This window comes from Anolis sagrei, chromosome 4 (genome assembly GCF_037176765.1).
Source record: "Anolis sagrei isolate rAnoSag1 chromosome 4, rAnoSag1.mat, whole genome shotgun sequence".
NCBI classification, from domain to species: domain Eukaryota; kingdom Metazoa; phylum Chordata; class Lepidosauria; order Squamata; family Dactyloidae; genus Anolis; species Anolis sagrei.
The window spans coordinates 213,099,773-213,114,084 of record NC_090024.1 but is presented as its reverse complement, the minus strand read 5'-3'; the positions used below and the strand labels follow the sequence as shown (position 1 = coordinate 213,114,084).

Genomic DNA, 14,312 nt, shown 5'->3' with positions numbered 1-14,312 from the left:
GTTAAGGCATCATGATAGTATGTAAGTGTTGGGTTGAATGCAGTGGGAATCAGAATTAGAGATACAAAAATCTCACACTGCCCCCTCTTCACATACATTCAACCTTTTTGTGTCTCAGGTTCTTTTCTGTTGTAAATACAATATTGGAAAACATTAGTATATTCTTTAGAAATTAAAATAAAGTTTCCTTTCATTTTTACTGGCCAAATTCAGAGTAGATAGATATCTCAGATTCTTTATATATAGTTATATAAATATTTCAATTTCAAGAGTATGAATCCTGTGATTTTTTTCTTTATTGAACATTGGGAGAATCTTTCCACTTTTACTGACTGATCCAGTCATTTAGAAAAGCAGATATCCCAGATAGTACACTTGTTTAATTTGTGAAAGCACCTTTGTTATTGAGTTGAAACCAAGCTTTTTAAAAACAACAAAAAGAATGTAAATGTAAAACCCTTTATCTATTAGAAAGTTTGGGTGCGTTTGCAAGCAAAGTACAATTCACCACGTTGGGCTAATTTTATATGGGCAATTGTCTATCTATTCCACCAAGCAAGCTTGGCACAAAAATTAAAATGCAACATTGAAAATTCAGGGTTACGCATAATCATAGGAGTGAAATGGAGACCCCAGGAGTGAAATATACCTGAAATAAAATTTATGATAAATAATAAGAGGGGAAATTGGAAGCATTTCAGTATAACCACTAGATCCAGAAATTGAAAAGAAATATGCATGAATATGTCTTCCGTAATCTTTTATTATCAGAAATGGGCAAAATGAAAATGGATAGTTGTCTAGTCAAATGAATTACCTAGAATCACTGTGCACTGCAAATTACTTTATTTACGTACCTAAGACATGCATTAAGGGAGAAAAGAGTTTTAGACCAGAATGAATATCACAGCTTTGGAAACTGTACATTGGTGAACGGTTACTGGATTGATATTATGTTAATAATTTACATACCTTAGTACTTTTTGCCTCATCCCTAAGGAGCAAAATCGTTTCATAGGAATGATGTGAATCACAATTGTTTTCTCTGGAATGCTTCAAAAGGTTTCCATTAATATATCATTGGCATTAAAAGTCTTTAAAATTAAGCTTGGAAAGGCAAGGTAAACTGAAACTGATTTAGTTCCCATTCATTTTCTCAGGATGCCTTTTCCATTGTAAAGCCATTACTGTAAACAATGCATTAACTTCCTGATTTCAGTTAATATTTAGAAACTATGTAGTAGCAATGAACTTTTAATAATGATACACAATTGGTATCCTTTTAAATGATTCATTTGCTATTGCCATACTTTTCTTCGTTATTACTGCAGTTTTCTACAGTTTTTTTTAAAAGAAAAAGACAGGTGTTGGAAGGAGCAGGACATATCTCAATAGTCCACACTATGACTACTTGGGAAGTGCATGGGACTACCAGATACATTATTTATTTAGAACTTTTATATACTGGTCTTCTCACCTCCGCAGAGGGACTCAGGCCGATTCACAACAAGATTCACAAACAGTAGTTTAAAATATCACACTACATAATGCACTAATACATAAAATACATTAAAATACAATCATATAATTACATAAGGCCAAGTCATCAGAATAAAATCACAATTCATCACCATCTATCCGTGTGGTCAGGAGTTATTTACTCACTCATCGAATGCTAATTCCAGAGCCAAGTTTTCACCAGCTTTCTAAAAGTCAGGAGAAAAGGGGCAGTTCTAATCTCCAGTGGTAGAGAGTTCCAGAGCCAAGGGGCCACCACCGAAAAGGCCCTGTCCCTCGTCTCCACCAGACGCACTTGCGAGGATGGTGGGACCGGGAGCAGAAGATCTTAATAACCTTGATGGTTCATAGGGGAGAATCCGTTCGGACAGGTAAATTGGGCCGGAGTCGTTTAGGGCTTTATAGGTCAACACCAGCACTTTGAATTGTGCTCAGAAACTGATTGGCAGCCAGTGGAGCTGACGCAACAGAGGAGTCGTATGCTCCCTGTACCCTGCTCCTGTTAGAAGTCTGGCTGCTGCTCGTTGGACTAGTTGTAGCTTCCGGGCAGTCTTCAAAGGCAACCCCAGGTAGAGAGCGTTGCAGTAGTCTATACGGGATGTAACCAGAGCGTGGACCACCATGGCCAGATCAGACTTTCCAAGGTTATGGTCAGGAAGCATCAAAAACATCCATATAAAACAAAAACTGGTGTTTTGACCTGGCGGCTATACATATAGCGAAGGATTGAAGTAACATCTGTGAAAAGACACAAATTTATCAATAATAATAATAAAAAAGAAATGCTTATGTCTCACCAGATTACATGGTTCCTTAGCATAGAGCTATTGCATTTAATGTGGTGTCAACTTGCACTAATTATACAGTGTAGATATACCCTAGGATATAGTACACACACATTTAATATATGTGCTTGTGGAATTACTCTCAGTATTCAGTTATAGTTTAAATTATTCACAATTGGTATCCTTTTAAATTATTCATTTGCTATTGCCATACTTTTCTTCATTATTACTGCAGTTTTCTACAGTTTTAATTCTGAAAGTAAATCTATGCCACCATCAACAACATAATGTGTACCATATATATTGGATGACATTTTCATCATCATAATTGGCAATTCTGATGGGAAATGATGGAGATTGCAGTTCAATACACCATGCTAGAAAAGATTCTATAGGGTTTTATTTATTTATTTATTTATTTATTTGGAGTGCTTCTACCCCACCCTTCTCAACCCCCTAGGGGGGACTCAGGGCGGCTTACGAAAGGCACAATTCGATGCCCAACAATTCACAAAATACAGTATACAAATTACAATATAGTGTTCAGCATATCAAACCTATTAATATTTTGCCATCATAAAAGCCACTGTGCTTCTTCCTCCTCAAACGTTTTTTTATTTCTTCTTCTCCTACATGTTTTGGTGCACTTAATCTACTTCTCACTGTATTATTAGTGGATGACATAACATTTCAATTCACCATATGTTAAACTCCAACATTTATTGAAATTATATACTATTCATGATACGACAAAATATGATTTTCTTTCTGGATTAAATAGTAACATCTATACATTGTAAATCAGCTTCTTAAAAGCAATTACTTTTCCATCTTTTAATTGAAGGAAATTTGCAACATACATGAATTATTTTCTTGTCAATAATATTTTCATGTTGGTGCTGCTGCTTTCTCTTTGAAAAGGTTCATATCAAAACAAGAATTTTATCTGGGGGAAGAAATAAATCCAATTAAACCAAGACAGAGCAAAAGTCATTTCACATTGTGGACGCAATATTGGCAGCAAAGAAATATTTCTTTGTGGCCTTTACTGCTGCATCATATGTCCTTAGAAGGGCATCAAGTTGTGTTCTGTTTGGCCTGTTCAGATCTGAATGCCACACACCCTCTAGTCTCCTTCTCCTTCGCTTCAACGCTGCCAACTCCTCGTTGAACCAAGGAGCTGCTTTAGCTCAGCTACTTGAGAGGGGACATTCTGGAGCAATCGTGTCTATTGCCCTGGCCATCTCCCCATTCCAGAGGGTGACCAGAGTATCAACAGAATCACCTACCAAAAGTGGCGGGAAACTCCCCAAGAGCCATCAGGAACCCCTCCAGATCCATAAGCCTTCTGGGGTGGACCATCTTAATGGGTTCTCCACCCCTGCAGAGGTTGGTGGGTGCAGTGAGCCTAAACCTGATCAGGTAGTGGTTGGTCCATGGCAACGGAGCGATGACAGCTCCTCTATACTGTCCCCACCATCCCTGGCAGAAAACCAAATCCAATGTGTGCCCAGCACTGTGAGTAGGGCCACTTACTAGTTGGGACAGCCCCATGGTCATTATGGAAGGCATGAAGTCCTGAGCCACTCCTGATAAGGTGACCTCAGTGTGGACATTGAAATCCCTCAACACAGTGAGCCGCTGGGACTCCAACATCAGGCTTGAGACCACCCCAGCTAGCTCAGGTAGGGAGACTGCAGTGCAGTGGGGTGGACGGTACACTAACAGAATCCCTATTCTGTCCCGGTCACCTACCCTCAGGTGGACACATTCGAAATTGGTTGACTGCGGGATGGGTACCTGGTCAGGGAGATGGAATCCCTATAGACCACTGCAATCCCTCCTCCCCACCCTACAGATCTCAGCTAATACTGCACAGAGAAGCCTGTTGGGGAAAGCTGGGTCAGATTTACACCTCCAGCCTCACCCAACTAAGTCTCCGTTATGCACGCCAGATCTCCCCACTCATCCAGAATTAAATCCTGGATGAAAGTTGTTTTTCCGCTGACTGTGTGGTGCAGATGGCACAGGATGGCAGGGAATCACAGCTGCAACCTGGCTCGATCTCCAGGCCTGATGGAAGGGGTCGCCAGCTCTAAAATCCACAACTACAGGCAGCAGCAGGAGACCAGACATTTCAGCAGCCGCATCCGTGGTGGGACGCAGCGTCCACACTCAAGTGAAGGCAGCCAAACAATCAGCAATGGCGCTGTATGAGCAAGATGTAAAAGCAACAGCCAGGAGACAGGTGTTTTAAAGCCTCTTCCTCTGTCCCCTTTCTCCTCTTAGTTGGCTTGGGGATGGGGTGGATGGGGGAAGGAGCAGCAGGACTTACTCTTTCTCTTCTTGAGGTGGCAAGCAGATGTAAAAGCAACAACCAGGAGACAGGTGTTTTTGAAGTCCCTTCCTCCATCCCCTTTCTCCTCTTAGTTGGCTTCGCACCGGGTTTGGGGGGGGGGGGGAGAAGCAGCAGGACTTACTCTTTCTCCTCCTGAGGTGGCAAGCAGATGTAAAAGCAACAGTCAGGAGACAGATGTTTTTAAAGTCTCTTCCTCCATCCTCTTTCTCCTCTTAGTTGCCTGGGGGGGGGGGGGGGAGAAGCAGCAGCACTTATTCTTTCTCCTCCTGAGGTGGCAAGCAGTTTGCCAGGCGATGGGTGGCATGGCCATTAAAGTATAAGGGATTTTTATAGTAAAGAAAATTACTGATTAATTCTCTTGACACTAAGATCGTTAGGATCAAAGATTTTATTTACAGAATGTCATAAATTCTTGTATGTAATTCATGAAATACTGTAAACAAGTGTGATAGTTACTCAAAGTCTACAAAGCATTGTTTATCCATATTGGCCTCTTTATTTTACATACTTTTGGGATTATAGAAAAATTAATTGGTACCTATATGCAACATCCATGTGTTACTTAATGGATAGTGTGTTTGTTGAAATAGTTTAAGTTGCAGTTAGTTATTCTAGCAAAGGGAAAATGATAATATCCTAAAAAAATATTATATCTCGAGGACAAAGATTTTCGGTTCCTTGAGACCATCTTAACCACTCTCCAATACCTAGCACACCAGAAGATAAAATGATTTAAGGACATCTGAATGTCCTGGCATTTTAACATATATTAAAATATTGCAGATATTATTATTGGCTATCATTTTCTGAATTACGGTAATTGGGTGATGAAGCTTTCATATATTATGTGGTGGATTCTAATGGGGCATTGAGTACTGCTCAATTGTAGGTGTTTTGGCCTACAACACCCAGAAATCCCAGCCAGTTTACCAGCTGTTAGGCTTTCTGGGAGTTGAAGGACAAAACATCTGGGGACTCACAGGTTGAGAACCACTGCCCTAGAGAAGAAAAATGCCTTTGACAATACAGAAATGCCTCTGCTATAGATTAGTTGGAAATCTCAGTTCATTGTTGTATGGAATAAAATGTTGTGGTTCAGATTCTATCCTGATGACAATACACTAAATTATTTTAACCCAATTAGAATATTTACGTATTAGAACATTTTACTGAAGTCAAATGGACAAACCGATTTGTAAGATTTATTAACTTGCACAGGTCCCCTTGTTGGTATAATAGGCATGTACTTTCTTGGGGGCTTTCCTCAAGAAAGTCCTCTAAATCAAAATGGATGTTGCAAATAAAAGACCTTGCTTTGTCCTTCTGGTAGATGAACAGGGAGCATGAACTCCAGCTGAAGATGATGAAATTGAAAGATAAGACAGGAGACTAGAATCTAAAGACTACAAAGCTTCCTAATCAAAAGACTAAGATCTCTGGTTATAGGAATTTGTTGCTGAAATTGACACTATAACAACTTTGACTTCAAGATATTGGAGAGGGATAAAATAAAGGCCAGACCTGACAGGAAGGGTGGTAAGGAGGGACATAAAGATCAAATCAGTCTTAGAAACAGAGTTTTTAAAATAATTTTAAAATTACTGGCATTTTAATGCCTTGTGTTTCATTTCTCCATGACCCATGTACACTGAATATCAATGAATCTTTGGTTTGTCTTCAGTCATCCTTAATTTATCCTTATTATATTCATCAGTTAATACACTTTTATTCTTTCCTCTTACCTGTCTTTTGAATCTCAGCATTCAGCGTTCTTTTAATGTTCATCATATACTTTTTTGTTCTTTCCTCTTACATGTCTTTTGATTTTCACTATTCAGCTTTCTTTTTTTAACACCCGACATTGAAACATCTGTTCATTTTGTTTCTAATTTTGCATCCTAGCTTTTTTTTCTTGTCCTGTCCTGTCTGTTTCTTAAAATGGACATCATCACTATATATCTTGACTCTCATATTCTTTTTTAAAAACTTCTAACAGTTCCTTCCACGTGGATTTATCCATGAATGCCTTGTGTTCTCTTAATTTCGTTAGTCATACTGTCTTTTTTCTTACTCTGTTTTACATTTTTTGTCAGGTTTTACACTCTTGTTCACTTTAGATCATATCATTATCATGTTACTTTATTTTTTTTCTTTAACCCACTGCTACTTTCTTTTTTCTCATATAATATTCAGTCTCAGTGAAATTGGGATTTTCTTTCTTTGTTCCCATTCTGTAACACTCAAAAACCAATTTTTAGAGATCTGGCAAAAAAAGATTACTAGCTTACCACAGAGGTACACCAGTGAGTTCCGGCTATTCTTCATTTTCTCATTTTATTCCCCATTTGCCTTTGCCGCTAATACTATGCACAACTTTAACTATAATTTTCAGACTGTTGTCCATGTGCCTCTTAAATTTGGCATAATTTTTATTCTGCCCATTTTTATTACATATCAATTTATGTCACACAATTGTATTGAAAAATTTTTTTCTTCTGTTTAATATTTTACTTTTCTTCATTTATTCAAAAGGTTATCATGTCATCTTATTTTCTAGTGTGGTTATTTTTTTAATGTATGTAACTTTGATAATCTTTGTTCACTCCTAACTTCTGAGTTCCCCCCCCCCCTCCTCCCTTGATCAAAACACACCTATTTATGTTTCTTTTCTTGCTTCTACAATATTTTTTCCCTAGCACTACTATTCCTATATCTTTTTCTTTTTTAATTCTCTTGCTCCATCTAGTTCACCTGTTTTCAAAACAACTTTCCAATTGCCTATTGTGGAAAAAATCATTTTAAGAACCACAGAATATATTTTTATTAAAATAATAATGCTACATGTTATTTGAACATATCTTGAGATAAGATTCTTAAGAGTATCTTATAAGATAACTGTATCAAACAGCTTTCATAATTTAGTACCAAATGAACTATATTCAAATACAACTGACTTCCATGGCTCAAATGCTGGTATATAAAAAGCATGAAGTATTATTAAAAGCAAATTAGTTAACTAACGAAGATGTATCAAAATATTATGTGATGCTAGAATTTGAAGTGAAGCAAATATGAAAAGTTACATAAAATACAAAAGTTGCTCAAACACTCCATGATTAAAAGCTCAATAATCTATTAAAAATCTGGCTGTTCTTTTATGGGAAGAAGTATATGAATAGAATAAAGCAAGATGTGGGAAACCATGTTTAGTTCAGGATTGCTTCACCTTGAGATGCCTATTGAAAAGCATCTCAAGGTGATACCTTTCAATAGATATAACAAAGCATAAATGTAGCAGAGCACTATATTGTATTCTCCAACAATTTGGATTGAGAGGCATGCTGCCTCTAATTTTAGAAGTACTTTAGCTATCGTTAACTGTAACTAACATAAGGCTATTGACGTCCATCCATGCTGGTGCATCACTGTATCTTGTCATAGCAATTTGCAGTTCACTGTTTGAAAAAAGTCGTTCTGAATCTTCCACCATGCTATGCAAGAGGGAGAGAAACTTCTCTATACTGACTTCACACAATGCATAAGGTATGAACATCTATCATGCATCCCCTTTACTTACACAATGAGTAAGCCTTGTAGCCACTAGTTCCAAGGAAGTTGCACCAGTGCTTACTGCTTTCTGCACATTTTCCATCTCTGCAATATTCTTTATGTGACACGGTGGTCGGAACTGTGGACAGCATTCCAGTCATAGTTGCACCACCAACCACTAGTACTACTGCTATGTATCAAGAGCTCTTTGGCACATTTAGTCTAACTCAACAGCAAGGACACTGTACCGAACTTATTTAGTACTGTACAGAACGAGGCATGAAAAACCACTTCTAAATGCCATTATTACAATAACTCTGTGATGAGAGGATGCAAAATGAAACAAGTACTGTAAGAAGGCGCGCAACCATCTCCTGGGGAAGGCCATAAGAAAGGTACAAATATCACTGTGTCTTATGATACAACTGGATTCATGTTGAAAGGATGTTCAGCTGCTGATATATTCGCATTTGAAAGGAAAGTCTGAAGCTGAACAATGCATGTAATATGAACGTGGGATGTGGGAAGTATGATCAGGGCAATGTAAAAATTGTTAAACAAGAAGTGGAATATATTAATGTCAAGACCCAGAAGCCTAAAGTAGAGCCAAACACAAGATAAAGAGTTCTTGGAGTCCTCGTGGACAACAAGTTAAACATGAGCCAACAATGTGATGTAGCGGCAAAAAAAGCCAATGGGATTTTGGCCTGCATCAGTAGGAGCATAGTGTCTAGATCTAGGGAAGTAATGCTACCCCTCTATTCCACTTTGGTTAGACCAAACCTGGAATATTGTGTCCAATTCTGGGCACCACAATTCAAGAGAGATATTGACAAGCTGGAATGTGTCCCGAAGAGGGCGACTAAAATGATCAAGGGTCTGGAGAACAAGCCCTATGAGGAGCGGCTTAAGGAGCTGGGCATGTTTAGCCTGAAGAAGAGAAGGCTGAGAGGAGATATGATAGCCATGTATAAATATGTGAGAGGAAGCCACAGGGAGGAGGGAGCAAGCTTGTTTTCTGCTTCCTTAGAGACTAGGATGTGGAACAATGGCTTCAAACTACAAGAGAGGAGATTCCATCTGAACATGAGGAAGAACTTCCTGACTGTGAGAGCCGTTCAGTAGTGGAACTCTCTGCCCCGGAGTGTGGTGGAGGCTCCTTCTTTGGAAGCTTTTAAACAGAGGCTGGATGGCCATCTGTCAGGGGTGATTTGAATGCAATATTCCTGCTTCTTGGCAGGGGGTTGGACTGGATGGCCCATGAGGTCTCTTCCAACTCTTTGATTCTATGATTCTATGAAATATAGCTTTATTATGCAAAAACAGTCTTTTAAAGTACTTAACTTCAGTGCAAAGAGTCAGAGCAGCAATTTGGCATCAAAAACAAAGCGATACCAACAACAAAAATATAACCCGGATTATAACGCTGTTTAATCCGGGTTAAACTCAAAGTTCAGCAATCTGCTAAAAAATTAACACAGTACAAAAACACAGTCATAGAAGATGGAAAACGGAGTCCCAAAACGATGTGATGATCAAACACGAAGTTAGCAACGTTTAAAGTCCAAAAAACCAAAAGCAATAGTCAAACCGGTCCGTGGTCAAGCCGTTGAGTAATGTAAACACTTGAACGCAGGAATCACAGGAACACAGGAAGCTGTAGCCCAAGGACCCAAGCTCGAGAGTTGGCAGTAACAAAGATTTATGTCCCATAAAGACAGTTTGCTTTCTGCAAAGAGCCATACAGTTTGAACCCACTTTTATCCTACAATTCCTCATTAGAGGATGATGAGCTCCCCACCCTTTCCTCATCACTCTCAGTTGCATCCATCCCCGCAGCTGAACCCGAGCGCGCATCCCTCCACCTCTGCCAGCGTCTGCCAAGACTTAGATCTTGCCAATCCCCTGTGAACCCCTCAAATTCATCACTGGAGGTGAGTTGGTTACAAATGTTCCTAATCTGTTGAACACGGGTCCAATTCAGCTCCTCCTCCTCTCCCATATCACTCCCAGGCCCATCACTCCTTTCAAACCCCATGAAATCCTCGTCCTCCGTAGGAGCACTAAGTATTTCCCGGATGCGCTTCCTCTGAAACTCCTCATCAGACTCCGGATCGCGAGTAGCCCTCTTTACTCCCCTGTTGTCCTCCCCATCCCCCATTGCACAATCAGAGAAGCCCTCAAACATCTCAGAATCACTTGGGGCCATGATTATTTCCCTAATGCGCTTGCGCTGTTGTTCCTCTTCTAACTCCTGCACAGACCTCTTCTCCCTTCTACCAGTAGTAGTAACGTTACCATCATGCTGAACTACAACAATTAACATAGAAGTACTTGAGGAGAACAAGCTAAAAAGAAGAGGAATTGGACATTTCCCATCAGATAATTCCTCAACATTTTATTGAAGAAAATGCTACATAACATTTACAGTGTTCCTGATTGTTTCCAACATTAATTAAACAAGCCATTCTATTGACTATAGGTTTGTTCGTTCTGCCCTCTTACTAATAGTCATATACTGAGCTCACTATCTCAGAGCTGCCTCAGTACTCTGGCATATTCTTTGTTGGCCTTTTACTCATAATAGTGTGAAATTAAGTAAATAGCAGAAATTAATTCAACAACGTAAGTGTATATATAGTGTTTCTATTTAATTCTGAACAAATTAATAGTTTGTTAAAAGCAGTCTTCTAGGCAGGGGGCATTTTCCCATTTTCTTAGCAATGCCAATGTTCTTTTACCTCTTTTGACTTCCATTATATGTTCTTTTTCCCTTTTCGGTTTTTATTTTGAAGAAGCAACTTACAGAAAAACATGAACAGTGAAAAGTCATCAGACTTAAACGTTTTTTTTTACCCCTAGTTTTGAAACTTCAGGCACAGTTCATCTTTTTAAAGTCTTTTGTACTAGCACTATTGCACTCCCAAGTTATTTACTTATGCAATTTCTTTACACAAAGAATCAAAGTAATTTACAATAAAGGATGTAGCCTAATTCAAATAAGACTCAGTTGTGATAGACTGACAGCTGAAAAGTCTTCATATACTTGCACTATTGCTCTTTCTATCTTCTCTCGTCCCTCTGTTATCTTGCTGTCAGATTCACTTGATTTTTTTTCAAATTCCTACAAAATGTGTTAATTTCATCTTAGTATTGCATGGCTTCTTGTAAATTATACCAAATCACAAGAAACTTCACTGCTGTTGCCAAATACTCCTGGACAGTGGCAGCAGATAATGAAATGCATCTTACTCAACTGCTCCCCAGTGACAGCTTGGAGGTAGCAATCATATTGGAGTGCAGCTGGGCATTTGGAAAGTTGAGAAGAATAACAATAGTTGTTTAAATTTCCATTAGGAAGGCAGAGCAGGCCTGATTTCCCCCTCACTTGCTTTTATCACTGAGATCTAGCAGATAAGTTGAAAGATATGCTGGTTGGAAATACAGGTATGAAAGATACAGAAAGTTACTGATGTTTCTGTAGTTCCACAACTCTAGGTTAAGATTTCCACTTACTGTCTATCATGGCTTGTCAGATAAATTGGTAATCTGCTATGGTGAGGGTACTGATAGAGAAACAGGATAGTTTGTGAAGCCTTTGAGTTATGATCTGGAGGTATATTTTTGTTAATCAATGCTTGTATAAAACTTGCTAAGACAATCTCACAACACAGTATTAATGACACACATGAGACTAAGGAAATGTCTACCCATTTAATGTCAAGTGTCAGATTCCACCAGTATCCACATTACTAATTATCAGAAAGATTCTGCCATTCCAATGTTTTATCTAGTGTAATGATTAACTACAACCAGTGGGTTTGAGAGCCCAGAAAGTTGAAGGTTTTCGGCCTAAAACAATCAAACTAAACAAAATCAAAACATTTAATAATATTTGGATTCTGATGATTTGATGGCTCTTAGTTTTACTTTCCAGGCTTTTCAACTCGCTGTATTCAATCATTCATTTGGACAGTATTGTAGAATTCACCACACTGTAGTGGTTGTTGGTGAATCTGTTCTGGATTTTAGTAGAAACCTTAAATATGCTGAACCTATTCATAGACTTTTAAAAAACCTGACTACATTCACTATTCCTCTGGCATGGTAGGAACAAATCACTAAGGCTCAACATATTTACTGTTAGTTTGTAGTTGAATGCATCATAAGGAAAAAAAACCTTTTGTGTCATATCATATTTGGGGATTGGTTTGTACTGTTCTTTCTGTCATGGTCAAATGCAAATCATTCCTTTGAAATGTTACTGTTAGTCTTTTGTCAAAATGTGGAGGTCAGAACATGTGATTTTACTAGGATATTTCAACAATACATTTTTTATTATTATTTCCTTTTTTCCCTGTAACTTAAGGAGCTTCTACACAGAACTCCAATGCAGTAGAACCAGAAAAGCAAGTTGACAATACAGTGAAAATGGCAGGAGTTATAGCTGGTCTTCTGATGTTTGTTATTATCCTTTTGGGCGCAATGCTTACCATCAAGAGGAGGTAAGTCTTTAAGATCGCTGTTTTGCTTTGATTTAGGAATGCTTGTTACATTTGTCTTTTGTTTTTACAAATCAATCCTTCGTTTAAAATTTAGTACTTAAACATTTCTGCTCATTTGGGGGAGTGGAGACTGAGTTGGTTTGGGATATTTACTGGGGTTTTTAAAATGGAGTTTAAAATTAATGTATAGAATCTAAGTCTTCATAAACTCACAAAGAACCACTTCTCAAAAGTTAGATTCCATGTGGCTTGCTTTTGTATGCGTAAATATTGCAGGCATTGGCAACTTTACATCTGACTTGTTGAGCATGTAAAGGGTATAGAACACTTTGGATTTTCAATTACCATTGCAATAGAAAATGTAAGCTTATCACAGAACAAAGGAAATTTCTGAGTTCTCGGCCCAGTTCTGTCACAGGCCATATCTATATAGCAAGTTTTTACTGTGTTTACATAGTTCTTTTCTCGTCTAAGAAAATGTTGGGAATTCTAGCTCTTTAACATTTTGCTAGGTTGACAGGAATCTCTGTCAAAATTTTCAATATTTCACCAAATTACAATTTGCAAGTTTCATTGATGGCAGTCATGACTGCTAAAAGTCATAAATCAATAGAATTCTGTATTGTAGATAAGGTGATTTTGTATACCTGGTCAAGTAATTTCTCTTACATGTACATTGGAAAGCCCTGCCTCATTAAGTGTTGAGGAGTCCAATTGTGAAATACTTCCACTCCCTCAAATGATCAGCAGTACATAAATGTATGAACACAAAGAATGTTATTAAAGTTGAATGTATGCTGGTCTAGTAAAATATGAAGATGTCTTCTGCAAACTTTATTTTCAGTTTGTGGTGTATGTATGTATACGTATGTGTAAAACAACAACATGTCCTTTTTGTAAGTGTGTGGTGTTTCCCATCTGATTTCGATATTACTAGCTGTGAAATGTGTGGGATGCTACCAAAAACTGCCTTTCTATTCTTTTTTGAAGGAGCGGTGCAGTAGATCCAAGGTGATTATTAACCTTCTAAGTGTGGCTTGACTGCATGCTCACTGACAGCCATTTCCTCTGGACCATCTATTTAGATGGCGAAAGTTATTAAAAACTTGCCAGAGGAAGAAGAGTTGTCTGAGGATTTGTTTCAGTTCATATACGACCACCACTTTATAAAGCTGTTGTTGGCATGTCCTGGAAACAAAATTCTAAGCAGTTCATCTTATTTTATTTTATTTTTTGCATCTGTATATGCTTTCTATGTAAATCACTGGATTTCTCATATTGAACCAGCATGGCATGTTAGCTGAGTTTCCTTGCACTTATTTTATGACCACCATGCCTACCACCTACTGTGAAACAGTGATTGGATTAAGCTAGCAGTGTCTAGCACTAAGGAGGCATTTTTGCATTTGTTTTATGCCAAGTCACTTTTGTTTTAATCGTATAGTCATAAGGGAAACTCATCGTTTGGTGGATCCCAGCATTACCATGATTATGTGCACAGGTAATTCAAGTAGCTGTTTTCCATCTTTTGTTGAATTAAATGGGGTTATTTAATCATAGATGGACTACTGGTTGCCAACAATCCTAGTTAAATTA

The 14,312-nt window shown here is 38.1% G+C and overlaps 1 protein-coding gene across 19 annotated transcripts in view; it reads left to right on the top strand.

The window, feature by feature from the left end:
* Window positions 1–14,312, top strand: part of PTPRT (protein tyrosine phosphatase receptor type T) — a 713,818-nt gene that overhangs the window by 562,557 nt on the left and 136,949 nt on the right. For 13 of the 19 annotated variants that reach the window (XM_060772259.2, XM_060772263.2, XM_060772261.2 and 10 more), the window contains one exon: window positions 12,581–12,716. In XM_060772259.2, the coding sequence (XP_060628242.2) occupies window positions 12,581–12,716 (136 nt within the window). Of the gene's footprint in view, window positions 1–12,580; window positions 12,717–13,706; window positions 13,728–14,160; window positions 14,218–14,312 lie in introns of all 19 variants that reach the window. The other 6 variants (XM_060772258.2, XM_060772255.2, XM_060772251.2 and 3 more) reach the window with 2 other exon arrangements.